The 13,090-nt window shown below is 46.1% G+C and overlaps 4 protein-coding genes across 4 annotated transcripts; 2 read left to right on the forward strand and 2 right to left on the reverse strand.

The window, feature by feature from the left end:
* Positions 1–1,033: 1,033 nt before the first annotated feature.
* Positions 1,034–2,080, forward strand: ATG3 (Atg3p; the record flags this gene model as incomplete). Its single annotated transcript, XM_018880928.1, has 1 exon — positions 1,034–2,080. The coding sequence occupies one exon, from the start codon at positions 1,034–1,036 to the stop codon at positions 2,078–2,080; it is 1,047 nt and encodes a 348-aa protein (XP_018733570.1).
* A 1,445-nt stretch (positions 2,081–3,525) lies between these two features.
* On the forward strand, positions 3,526–7,152 carry PDS5 (Pds5p; the record flags this gene model as incomplete). The annotated part of the gene is made up of 1 exon (XM_018880929.1): positions 3,526–7,152. The coding sequence occupies one exon, from the start codon at positions 3,526–3,528 to the stop codon at positions 7,150–7,152; it is 3,627 nt and encodes a 1,208-aa protein (XP_018733571.1).
* A 223-nt stretch (positions 7,153–7,375) lies between these two features.
* Positions 7,376–8,380, reverse strand: RCO1 (Rco1p; the record flags this gene model as incomplete). The annotated part of the gene is made up of 1 exon (XM_018880930.1): positions 7,376–8,380. The coding sequence occupies one exon, from the start codon at positions 8,378–8,380 to the stop codon at positions 7,376–7,378; it is 1,005 nt and encodes a 334-aa protein (XP_018733572.1).
* A 2,765-nt stretch (positions 8,381–11,145) lies between these two features.
* Positions 11,146–12,758, reverse strand: MAP2 (Map2p; the record flags this gene model as incomplete). The annotated part of the gene is made up of 2 exons (XM_018880931.1): positions 11,146–12,269; positions 12,746–12,758. The coding sequence occupies 2 exons, from the start codon at positions 12,756–12,758 to the stop codon at positions 11,146–11,148; spliced, it is 1,137 nt and encodes a 378-aa protein (XP_018733573.1).
* Positions 12,759–13,090: the final 332 nt, after the last annotated feature.

Here is a 13,090-nt window from a genome sequence, read left to right on the forward strand (position 1 = left end):
CCTACCGGCCCTCCTTCCGCCGGCGTAGCATCCACGAGCTCCACCCGTTCCACCACCAGACAATCCACCCCCAACGTCACCCCATCGCGACCCGGACCGGGCTCTCTTTAATACCGATTTGTGTTCCCAATTACGGGGTGGGGGCATGCCTCCGGCGGCTGGGGCTGCGCCCCAGACCCCGTGGCTCCTCTCGCTACGCTCGAGTCGAGCGTCTACGGTCCCGGGTTCAAATCCGTTAAATCCGGAAGGCAAACCCCGGTCCCCGGGTCAAGTCCGCTAAGTCCAGGGGCATGCCTCCGGCGGCTGGGGCTGCGCCCCAGACCCCGTGGCTCCTCTCGCTTCGCTCGAGTCGAGACGTCCACAAACCCAGCCAACTCGCAGGAGCAACCAGGGTCTGGGGCGGAGCCCCAGCCGCCGGAGGCAGGCCCGGCCCCGGAGCCCAAGTCCGGGGATGCGGCTGGCGTGCTCACCTGACCGGGCTGCAGGGCAGCAGCAGGAAAGGCTTATCAGTGTCAGAGTGAAGGTGGTGCATCGTACTTATAAATAAACACCAGTAGGTTCGACTGATTGAAGATACACTTGAGAACCTGATATCTTATGACCCCAGCCGTTGGAAGGATTGGGCACGGTTTTAGAAGGTTCACCAGCATCAGACACACGAGACCGCGAACCGCGTGGATTGCGATATCGGACCGGATCAGCGATGTAAGTTCACAAACTGTCCCAGTGGCCAGTGGCGGTCATAAACAGCGGATCGAGCGAGTCCACACTCGATTCACGAACTTCACGGGTGATTTTGCACGAACAGAGGGTAGCGGGAATGGGTGGCGAAAGTTTGGGGACGGAGTCGTGCCTCCGGCGGCTGGGGCTGTCGCCCCAGACCCCACGGCTCCTCTCGCTTCGCTCGAGTCGGACGTCGACGGACCCAGCAATCTCCTGCGAAGCAGGAGCCACGGGGTCTGGGGCGGAGCCCCAGCCGCCGGAGGCACAGCGGGGCAGCACAGCTAACGGGTTTAGATTGAAAGAGAGAGCCATGTTGAGGTCGACATTGAGCTCGTTTAGAGACTGGCGCGAGTACTTGACTCCGGCATACCATGTTTCGTCGTTTAAGGAAACGGGCCAGATCACTCCAGAGGAGTTTGTAGAGGCCGGAGATTATCTGGTGTATAAGTTTCCCACGTGGTCGTGGGCTGGCGCACCGGCCTCAAAGAGAAGAGACTTTCTGCCTGAGGATAAACAGGTTCTGGTTACGAAACATGTTCCATCGCATTTGAGAGCTGGAGCGTTTACTGATGGTGCTGGCGATGAGCTGGATGTGATTGTGGATGGGGCAGATGGAGGTGATGGCGACGACGGATGGGTTTCGACTGCTGGTAGCAACCATGGTTCAGCGTCGTTGAAATCCGGGTCGTCAAAGGTTATAGATCGAGAACAAACCGGTTCTGGACCTGTAACAGAGTCTGATACTGCGTCAATTGAAGAGATTATTGATATCGACGAGTTTGAGGAATTAGATGAAGACGACCAAATTTATCGACCAGATGACGGCGGTGATACTAGTAAGAGCTCGGGGGCTAATAACTCGACGAGATCGCCGAATCGAACTTACAATTTATTTATTACCTATTCGACGTCGTACCGTGTCCCGAAATTCTATCTCAGTGGGTTTAATGCCGACGGCAATCCACTTTCTCCGAACGAGATGTTTGAGGATATTGTGGTTGATTATCGGGACAAGACGGTTACAATTGAGAAAGCTCCGTTTGAAGAGGACCTGACTCTGATCTCTGTTCATCCGTGTCGTCATGCTAATGTCATGAAAATCCTGCTTGATCGTGCTGAGAATAGACTTCGCCAGAAACAGGCTGTAGAGCATGACGAACTGCTAAAGGGCATTTCAAAGGTCGGATTGGCTGATTCGACGGTTGACGATTGGGAGGAAATCGGGTCGAACGAGCCTCCTACCACCTCGGAACTCCAACAGACCGCCATCCGAGTCGACCAATATTTAGTCATTTTCCTCAAATTCATAGCCAGTGTCACCCCTGGTATCGAACTCGACAACACTATGGTTATGTAATCCTTTTATACGCATTAATTATCTATATTCAAACTTACTCTCATCGGTGGGGGACGTGCGGGGGTGGATGGGTGCCTCTGGCGGCTGGGGCTGCGCCCCAGACCCCACGGCTCCTCTCGCTTCGCTCGAGTCGGGCGTTGGGATCCCTACGGGTTCTTGATTTTTTGTTGTGGTTATTTGAAATTGACTAATAATGGTATGCAGAATGTATGCAGGTTCTCATTAAACCCCTGCATCATGCATGGTCCCGTTTTAACCCGTGAAATTTGTTCGCAGATCGTGAGAAATTCATCTCTTTATATGTTTACACATGCCAATGCAAAACTGATTTGGAAGAAGAATTCGTTAGACGTTAGCCAGTCAACAAGATACGACTAACTCCTAAAACTCGGAATACTGAACTGTAAAACACTGTAATTATTACGGTAACGCAGCTATGGACCTCATGGTCATGAACAGCCCATTCCCCACCAGATTCACACTAAAGGTATCTAAGAAGGTCTAGAAGTGAAACTAGAGAGAAGTTGAAGAGTCTTTTTCCATTTTTATTCACTTTTCTCTCACAGGATCCAGCATTCAAATGGTTCCAATGCGATAAATTAGAGACATCACGTGATGACAACGCGCATTTACTTTTATTGACTTCGATATTGTAAGGTTCATCAGTTAATTAGCGCGTGTTGCTTGGCTGGAGAACGCGTTTTGAAAAGAATCTGTGCAAACAAGACTTCTAAGCATCGATATTCGGGGCTCCGAAACTTCAATCAGTCATATCTCAATCATATGATTATTCAAGTGCAAAAGTATAAGCAATTGACTTGAATTCTGGGTGTTGAAGCATCAGAGAAACCGTCACTATTCACCAACAAACAACTCGACTCGGCATCATGGTACTTCCACGTCTCAAGTTCCGAACTGATCTTGCCAAAGTCAGCTCCGGAAATATGATAAATGAGCTAAAAGTATGTGGAATACAGGTTTTTGTAGCCTTCGTGCCACAGGTCGCATGTCGTACTAACAGAATCCAGACTCTGAGTGAAGAGCTTTCCCAATTTCCCCAGGATGGTGTTGATGTCAATTCTCTCAAAAAGGTCGCCAAACCATTGGCCTCTGCAAAATATTTGACCAGTAAAAATGCTGGTGTCAGGGCTTATACTGCTTGTTGTCTAACGGACATTCTGCGTCTTTTCGCACCTGATGCTCCTTACAAACTCAGCGAGATCAAGGTCAGTACGAGTACCACATTTGTAACGCGAATGCTTTTGGAAAAGTGAAAGCTCAGTACACTAACAAGATTTTAGGATATATTCAAACTATTTATCAAGGAATTCGTCAACCTGGGAAACCCCGACTATGCATATTTCCGCCAACTGTACTATTTTTTGGAAAGACTCGTCGAAACCCAATGTATTGTGCTAGTGGTCGATATTGACGACTCTGAAAGCATGATAGAAAGCATTTTCAATATATTTTATGATGTGGTTCAAAAAGAACAGATTGACGGGTTGGAGTTTCTTCTCACTGCTATTTTATCCCAATTAATTAATGAGCTCGAGACACCTCCCAGGCCTATCACCAAAATCGTTCTGTCGCATTTGTTGAGAGGAGAACCACAAACTAATAAAGACCAAGAAGAAGAAGATGGTGAGACGAATTTGCCTTTAGCTAAGAAGAAAAAGAAACCCGTGGCTGGTAGAAATAAAAATGATGACCAAGGAAATACTGTCATTTCTTTTGTCTCACGAGGTTATAATGTATCGAAAACCGTGTGTATGGATAATATCGACATTATGACCAGGGTGGTTAATCAGTATGTTGCTGATATCCTGAACCCCATTTTACTACATACCTCGAACAACAGCAGTAGCACTGGTAGCGAGGATCTTACTGAGGATATAGAAAAGCTTGGAAATCTGGTGATTGCTGTTTGGAAAGCAGTTCCTGAGTTGCTTGTCAACGTCTTGGGTCAACTGGAACAAAACATGTCGATAGAAAACACTGCACTTCGATACATGTCCACCCGTGTTATCGGCGAGATTATCTGTTTCGAAGCAAGTAGAATCAACTTTATTACCGAGTACAATGCTATTTTCAAGACCTGGATTGGTCGGTATAGAGATGTGAGCCCCAAAATCCGGATTAACTGGGCTAATACTGTGCCGAACTTTGTCAAGAATCAAACAAACCACACAATAGTACTCGAGTCTGTCATCCCATTTTTGGGATTGTTAGAAGATCCCGATGAAAAGGTTCGAATTGCCGTCTGCAAAGCACTGGCAAATGTGGATATCGACACTATTGCGACAACATATGCCACTGTTGTAGAGCAGCCACTAGCAGCATTGGCAGATAGATTGCGAGATAAGAAAAGTTTGGTGCGACTGGCTGCTTTCCAAGCTGTAGGTAAAATATATGACGAGGCATACGAGCAGATTGCTGCAGGAAACCTACAAATCTCCGACGTATCGTCATGGATCCCATCCCATATTCTAGGTTTGTTATATGTCAATGACTTGGAAATTAATGAACATCTTGATTGGGTCTTGTTTGATTATATATATCCATTCGAACAGCTTAGTGGTTCTGACTCAGAAGAAGCCGCTTTGGCTCGAGCCAGACGGTTGTTGACGATAGTTAAGGCTCTCAATGAAGAATCTTTCAAAGCGTTTACTGCAATTAGCTCTCGTCAGGTAGCCGTTGCTCGGTATTTGAATGCATATCTTGAGTTTTGCAAGCAATATCACGATGCAGCTGGAATTACTCGGTCAGGATTAAAGAAAAGCAGACAGTCTAATGGTGGAAATGAAAATAGCAATGAAAACCCAAGTTCTCCCGCCAACCGCGATGAGCTCTCAAACAAGATTAATTCATTGATCAAGTGGGTGGCTAGTGTGTATCCAGATTCTGAAAAAGTCCACGATCATCTGACTGCTTTCTTCAAGAGTAACGATAGACAGGCATTCAAGCTGTTTGGAATTTGCATTAATCCTGATAGTGACTACAAATCCGTTTACGATTCTTACCACAGCTTGATGGACCGACTCTCCAAGTCATCCTCACTTAATTCAATAGAACCAACAATCAAGTCAATCCTTTATCGATCTGCTTTCATATTGTTCAACAAGACTAATGTTTCGGCTATAATCAATATTTCACGGTCTGCCACAGCCCAAGACTCTGTCAATTTGAAAGACGTCTCATATATAATTCTCAAGGAAATAGCAGCTATCCAGCCGGGACTTATCAAGTCACAATCCCAGGATATCTCATTGATCATTGAAAATGCCTCCCCCGGAGACAAAGGTTTAGTTGACACTTTGAAGACCGCTAGACTACTGTTTGGAAAGTTCCCTGATCTGGTTCCTTCTGCTCCAGCAGTTTGGCGGTCTCTTTTGAACATAGCAAAAACCGGAAGTATTAAGGAGGCGAAGCATGCTACAAATGTGTTGGATTTTGCACCCAAAAAGAACACCTTGCTGACCAAACTAGTCGAAGGACTCGATGTTATTCTATCTGGTCCTTATGAGGATGTACCGGAAAACTTTTCCACTGTACTTTCATGCATTGCTCAACTGTATTATCACAACCCACAAGTCATTGAACCTTATTCGGGTCTTGTTATTAGCTTTCTGCTTCGTCATGTACTTCTTTCTAACAAAGCTAGACCTGCTAAGGACGATGATCCGGACTGGGTTGACGATTCTGAAGTCAACCGAGGTTCCTTAATTGAAAGAATCGAGGGCCCAACTTCACTAGAAGCTACTGGTAAATTGGACGAACATTTGCAAAGAAAGCTTTTGGCTTTACGAATCATGGTGAATAGAGCCCGTTCTCCTTATTTGGATGAAGACTCAGCAGATGAAGTTGCAAAACCCATTTTGAATTTGCTTATGACTTTATTAGTCCATAATGGTGAACTTAATACAAAGGATGAAGACACACCTCCACACTACAAGTCCCGTCTGCGACTCGAGGCTTGTGTGAAAATTCTCAAGTTATCTCAGACAGGTCATTGTTTAAAGCGTATAGGACCTGCCGAACTCAATGTTCTAGGAGTGCTGATTAGAGACAGTCAGTTGCAGGTGCGCGATAGGTTTATACTGAAACTAACTACTCTACTGTCAGATGGATCAATTCCAGAACGATTTTTGTGTCTTGTATTTTTTGTTGCAGGAGAGTCCAACAAAATGCTTTCCAACTACTGTATTAGGTGGATTAAAGCAAGGGCAGCTCGTCAAGTAAAGAGTAATAGCAGCAGTACTGCCCTTGAAAACTCGTTTGTACGGTTTCTACATGTCCTAGCTCATTCAGGAACTGGTGAAGAGTATGAAGAAGGCGAGGATGACAATGAGCAACTGCTAACAAGTCTCTCTCGAGCTGCAAAATATATCATTTTCTTTTTGAAGTTGATAGCCACCGAGTCAAACATATCCTTGTTGCTTTATCTTTCACAACGGATAAAAGAGTACAAAGATGTTGTTTCGCAGGATAGTGACAGTGAATCATCTTCATCTGGACTCTACACAGTAGCAGATCTGGCACAAATATGTGTGCTTGAAATGAAAAAGACGAGGGGCTGGGTTCCAGATCCCTGGCCTGGAAAGATTTCCTTGCCAGCTGATTCTTTTGAACCTATAGAGTCTACAGAAGAGGCTCAAAGAGTATTCAGGGCTGTTTATATTCCAGATAATATCGATGCGCAGCTGAGGGAGAGCATAAGTAAAGAGTTTCACCATCACGCTAAAGTCAAGCCTGAACCTACTGAAGCCTCCAATGGAAGAGGAACTTCTGCACCAAAGAAAAGAACTAGCCAAGGTTCCTCATCGTCATCTGTAAAAACAAAGAAACCAAAGGCAAAGGCGGCAACCAAATTCAAATCTTTGACAAGAGCCTCTGAAGAGTCGGTTGCGCCCCGACGAAGTAGTCGAGTAGCGACTAAGAAGGTTAATTATATGGTTGAAAACAGTGACAATGAGGACGAAGAAAACGAAGAGGAAGAGGAAGAGAGCAATAGCGAAGAAGACGAAGAGGAAGAAGGTAGTGATGACGGTAACGATACTGACCAAGATTAAAACTCGATAATCTCTGAGAACACCGATGGTCGACTAATGTGGAGTAATAATTGGAGGAATAACGATTCGGCCGGAGGTCACGTCAAGTTAATTAAGTTGTAATAATACTGCAGTCACACGAAGCCATACTATTTAGAGAAATCTAATGCAAAATTTTCATTTATGATACAAAATATATACTATTAACAGCGGATCGTAAAAATGAAGATGCGATGGGACTGGTTTACTTCTCTAGCAAAAACTTGACTAGCTTGTCTTTACCCTTGATTTGCATGAGACGTTTGATGATTCGTAACTGATCACGTTCGCTGTCCAGGACTTCATCGTCAACAGACGAATTACTGGTAAGAGCATCTCTATCAGAGTCAGTGACGGAACCAGCCAAGCTACTCCTAGCACTACTTCGACCGTTTGTGTGTCTTGGAGGACTGGGAGAACCAGTGTCCGGTTTTATATAGACACTAGGGCCTTGTGGAGCAGGATTACTATCAGGAAGTTCTTCAAGAGCAGCCGAAACAAGGACATTAATGTTTTCTTTGCCAATTGCTACTTTGACACTAGGATCACCGTCTGATTGCAAATAAGCTAGATTGCGTACTGCCTGTTGGACATCAAGACTTTTTGTTGCCAGTTCGTCGAGTGCGACAAGAATGTCTGATCTGATAGAATCTGGGTATGGCTCGTCGTATGAATCGTGTACAGCTTCGATGAAATCCAATTTGATACCTCTCGAAGGCAGCCGATAAAGAACACCATTTGAAAGGAATGTCTTTTCCGATCCTTTATTGATTCTAGAGGCGACTCCGATCCTGGTGTCGTAATTGTCAAAGAAAGGAATGTCTTGAACAAAGCCTTCTTCTTCCTCATCTGACGAGTCGAGAACTTCGACGTTACCGTCGTTTTTGAAGCCTCGTTGCAGAACAGTATCGACGACCTTGTACTTTCGTGGTCTCCTAGGCAGTTTGGTGGCCTGGTCAGCATGATTAGGACACTTCCAGCGGGATCCAATAGTCCACGTAGGAGAAGGTAAACAATCGACATGCCAGTTTAAAGGGCATACATCGCAACTAACCATCGTACCTCGTAAAGCCGACTCATTGCATCGATAACACATTCTTGGTCGTCCGTTTTTGTCTAACAATTTCAATGGGTCGTTTTCGTCTTTCGAAGTTGCTTTGGGCTTATTAACTTTTGGAATCTCGTCTTCGTACTCGCCAAGCTGGTTCATGCTGACACCTTCAAATCTCTCGCGAATATTTTTCGGCAGTTTATACTGAACAGGGTTTCTCCTTTCCAGTTGATTTAAGAGTTTGCTAAATAAACCGTTACGGTAAGCTGGTGGAGGGTTGCGTCTAGTATAACACTCGTTACAATACCACTCGTCATCAGGCAGATTCTCTTCTTCTAGAGGTGGGTTCACACAGGTAAAGTGAAAGGATCGAGGACAAGTTTCACAGCAGAGAAACTTGCCAAGACCACCACAGGCTGAACAGTAGTCATTATTTGTCTGTTGCTGTTAGTAATCAAATAAACACAGGAATGTGGATAAGGTGTACACAAACTTACGATTTCTTCCTTTGCCTGCTGCTGTTGCTGCTGCTGTTGCTGTTGCTGTTGTTGAACTTGCAACACCACTTGTCTTGGCTGAGACCGTCCCTGGTCTTTTTGAAGTTCGCCAAACCCAAACGGGTTTTCACGTACTTTCTGTGGACTTCTATTTTAAAATGTTAGTAATTGCACTCTACCACTGTCATAAATCACAAATCTCACGTACAAAGTAATCTTTACTTTTTTCGTCTTTCGTTCCGTTGGAGGTGGAGTCGACGCTCTGCCATTTCGCTTTGGAGTCAGCCTTGTCTGGACCAAAGGCGACTGTGGTTGTTGTCCAGCTGGCGGTAAAGACGGGGTTGTTTCTTTCCGAAGGCTGTGTCGGGTATGTTGAGAAGGGCTCGGAGAAGAGTCTTGTTTGGTCCTAGTCAGGCCCAAATCTTCCTTGGCCTTTTCATAATAGTTTATAGTCTGTTGGTTGTTGAACCTCGACGACCGACGGACATCGCTATTAGATGCTAATGTGTTGAATAGTTCAGTTTTTAGTCTGATTTTGAACTTTTCTTCTTTTTCGTTGGGTGTTGTGTTCGAGCCGCCATTTGTTTCGTTTATACCGGTAGAACCGGTTGTATTATTTGTTTCGTTCACACCATAGGCACCATTTGTACCATCTGCACCGGTTGTAGCGGCTAAAACCGAGTTGCCCTCTATCAGGTCAGAAGCGGAAGTCGGTGTTTGTACCAGTGGCTGTGGTTGAGGTAATGGACTGGATCTAGACCGATCCGAATCGTCCTCTTCAGGAGTCACGGTGCCACTGATACCAGTAGAAGTAAACCCAGAAGTGATGCCATTACTGGCTCTGGTACTATTATTGCCAGCTCCTAGGGGATGAGAGGTATGTGATTTTCGAGCCTTTTTAGACAAACCAGTCTGACCAAGACCAAAGGCATTATGGTTAGCAGGAGGTAACGAACCAATAGGGAGGCCACCGACGCCAAGAGGAGCAGACGCCAGGGGCGGTTCTTGCCAGTCCTCCGGCACCATATTATATACAATATCAGCTCAACCGTGAAGCTAGCGGTTGTAGATTAGCAGTTTTAAGTCAGGTAAATGTCCAAATTGTGCTTCTTGCAAGAAAAAAAGGATGTTGACACAACAAAAGAGCAGCAATAGACAGAAATGCAGCCAGCTGACAAGAAACCAACAGATGAAAAACCAACAAACCAGAAATCAAATGAGAAATCAACAGACGAAAAATCAACAGATAACCAATCAACAGAACTACAGATCCAGTCGTCAAACGGTCAAAAAAACAGTTGTTGAGAGATGAAGCGTTGACAAATCAGTCGGATCAAACCCAACAAAGCAAAATACGAATACGAGAAAATCGATAAGCAACAACTCAATAAAAATCTCTGGAAAAGAAATAAAATAGATAGTAAAAGTGATGAAAAATACTAGCAGCACCGAATCAAATCTCCATCAAGAAACAGACTGACGCCACCATAAGCTTTGCAAGATAAGCTTTGCTGTCGAATGAAATGGAACAAATAAGTGGTGTGGGTCCTGGTCGGTTGTGATCGGTCAGCACTTCAGTATACAGAGCCCGTGCGTATCAGACAAGACCAATTTAGATCAAAAACAAGTTTTTAAAGGATCACAGAGTTTAGAAGAAGTGATAAAGAGCAGAAAAAGAGGAAAACAAAGCACGGAAGCTTGTGAACGCAATAATCTCGCAGGAACTGCTAGTTTGCAGCGCGATCTGTAGAATGGGATAATTACCAGGGAGAATAAATAGCAAGAATGAAAAAAGAGCAGTCTCCAAACACAGGGCTCGATACCAGAACTAACAGTGGTACAGTCACGAGCGAATTGTGGAAAAGTGGGTTCGCAAAATCACTAATCGGACAGCCAGCAGGGATTTCACGTACTGGAGAAAGAGCGCGTTTCTGAGTACTCGCAGCAGCAGCAGAAACGCACATTGCGGTCAGGAAGAGAGGCAAGGGTACACCGACCAACAGGCGCTCAAATGAACCACGCTCCACCAACCCCTGTCACAAAAGCCCATAAACGACCCGATCCAACAACCGGTTCACGAAATACCACAACAAATCCCATGTAACACCGCAACACCCGGCCACGGGCCCGAACTACGAGTGCCGGGCCGCTAAAATAGGGTCGCCGCTGCGACCGGGCCGTGCCTCCGGCGGCTGGGGCTCCGCCCCAGACCCTGGTTGTGCTCGCTTCGCGAGCTTCTCGGGGCCCCAAATGAGCTCTGGGGATGCCCGACGCCCGACTCGAGCGAAGCGAGAGGAGCAACCAGGGTCTGGGGCGGAGCCCCAGCCGCCGGAGGCAGACCCTCCTCCGCGTGGAGAAGAGTATGTGATTTGTAGATTAGCTTTTACAGGACAACACCACAGGCGATGGTGCGAGTGTGGTTGGTGTTTAGGCAGAAGCAGGAGCGGCAGCAGCGTCGGCAGCCTTCTTCTTGTTCTTCTTGCTGGCCTTGAGGGGCTTGGATAGGACGTCGAGGACAGACTCGTCGGTGACTTTCTTGTCGGTCTTGATTTTAGCGAAGTCAGGGGTCACGGGGCCGGCGAATTTGATGGTACCGGTCTTAGTGAGGGCGATGGTGGTGAAGAATTGGACCACGGTTTGTCCCTCCTTCTCGTAGAACACCTCGTAGGGTATGATGAGTCCGTGGTTTTGACACTCTTGCAAACCCATACGGGCCTTTTTAGCATCGTCAAGCGAACGAAGGGAGAATGGGAACGAACCGGCCTTCTTTTGAACCTCGGAGAATGTGGCACGAGATGTTCTCAACTTCAATTGATAGGTGATATCGGCCTTCTTATAAACGGTAGTAGGGGTCTCGTCAGCACGAGATTTACCGTCACCAGTGGAAACAAGAATATCAACTCCGTAGACCTCACCCTCTTCGAAAGTAAAGGTCTCGAACTCTCTACGTTGAGACTCAGAGGGGTTGAGGATGATTCTCTTCTTACCATCAACAACGTTTCTGGATTGCTCATTAGAAAGCATACCTTCAAGAGCCTTAACACCGTACTCGCTGGTCACCTTGTCAACGATCTTAGTAACATCCCAGTTCTTGTTACCTGGCTTGATAGTACGAATAGCAGCCTCGGTAGCGTACCAAGCAGCGGCAATAGCATCGGCAACGGGGCCAGAAACCTCACCACCACCAACAACAACAGTATCACCGACAATTGATGCGAATCCGTCGACTTGAGCACCAAGAGTGATCTTGACAACGTCTCCAGCCTTTAAAGTGATCTCGGCCTCTTTATCAGTAGGCAAGGGAGACAAATGAGCAACAACATTGTTGGGAGAAACAGAGGTGGGGAAAGCAATACCCTTGATAATGTCCTTCTTGCCCTTGTAAATCTTGCTGGTCTCCTCAAGCAATTGACGGTCTCCCTCGGTGGTAAGATCAATGATCTTGGCTCCCTCGACAGCCAATGCCTTGATATTGGCAAGAACTTTGGCGGAAATGTCTCCGGCAGTCTTGTACTTGGTGACAACGTCGGAGTTGGAAAGGGAGTAATCAGCTGGTACTTGTTAGATCCTGGTACTTTCTGGGGGTGGGGTCTGCCTCCGGCGGCTGGGGCTCCGCCCCAGACCCTGGTTGCTCGAGCTACGCTCGAGAATGGAATCGCCTTCTCAGATATAATAATGAAATCGGTTTGAGAAAGTCGCATGGATGTTCGATGGACGTTGCATTTGGGATTCATATCAGATTCTGCTGCTCCAGCTGGGTTTAGAGATCTATGGTCATTTCATCTCCTGTTTCAGCTGAATCAATCCATGCTCGTTCAAAGGATCTGGGAGAACAAATTCAAACAAAAGCCATTTGGATTCGACTGGATTCAACCCCAATTGATTGCAGGATGCTCAAATTGCTGTCTCAACAAATTCGATCTCCCAACCACTTCTTGTGGTATTTCGAATTATGCACTCCAATTGATCTCTACACACAAGCACTCCACGTATTTGCAACACAACTTCCTCTTTAGCTGCTACTTACGTTCGGTAGACATGTTTAATAGTTGATATAACGAATGAATCGGATGCGATCTCTCTCCGCTTGATCTGTCTTTTGTTGTACTCTGAAAAACTGCGAGAGGGTATATTAGGGTATGTCACGTGAGAAGGACCCTGAATTATCTCTACCTTTTTTCTGTTGTGAACTCTTTCTCTCGTTATTTGACCTAACATGTTTTTGGTGTAGGCCTACATTCCTGAATCTTCTGAGTAGCAGTTTAGCAGAAATGGCTGGATGGAAAGGCCGGATTGAGGGAGAAAGACCAGTTGCCAGAAGTATCCCGGCTGCCGAGAATCGAATCGGACCTTAGGAAGATCCAGATGTTAG

This window comes from Sugiyamaella lignohabitans, chromosome C, assembly GCF_001640025.1.
Source record: "Sugiyamaella lignohabitans strain CBS 10342 chromosome C, complete sequence".
NCBI lineage: Eukaryota > Fungi > Ascomycota > Dipodascomycetes > Dipodascales > Trichomonascaceae > Sugiyamaella > Sugiyamaella lignohabitans.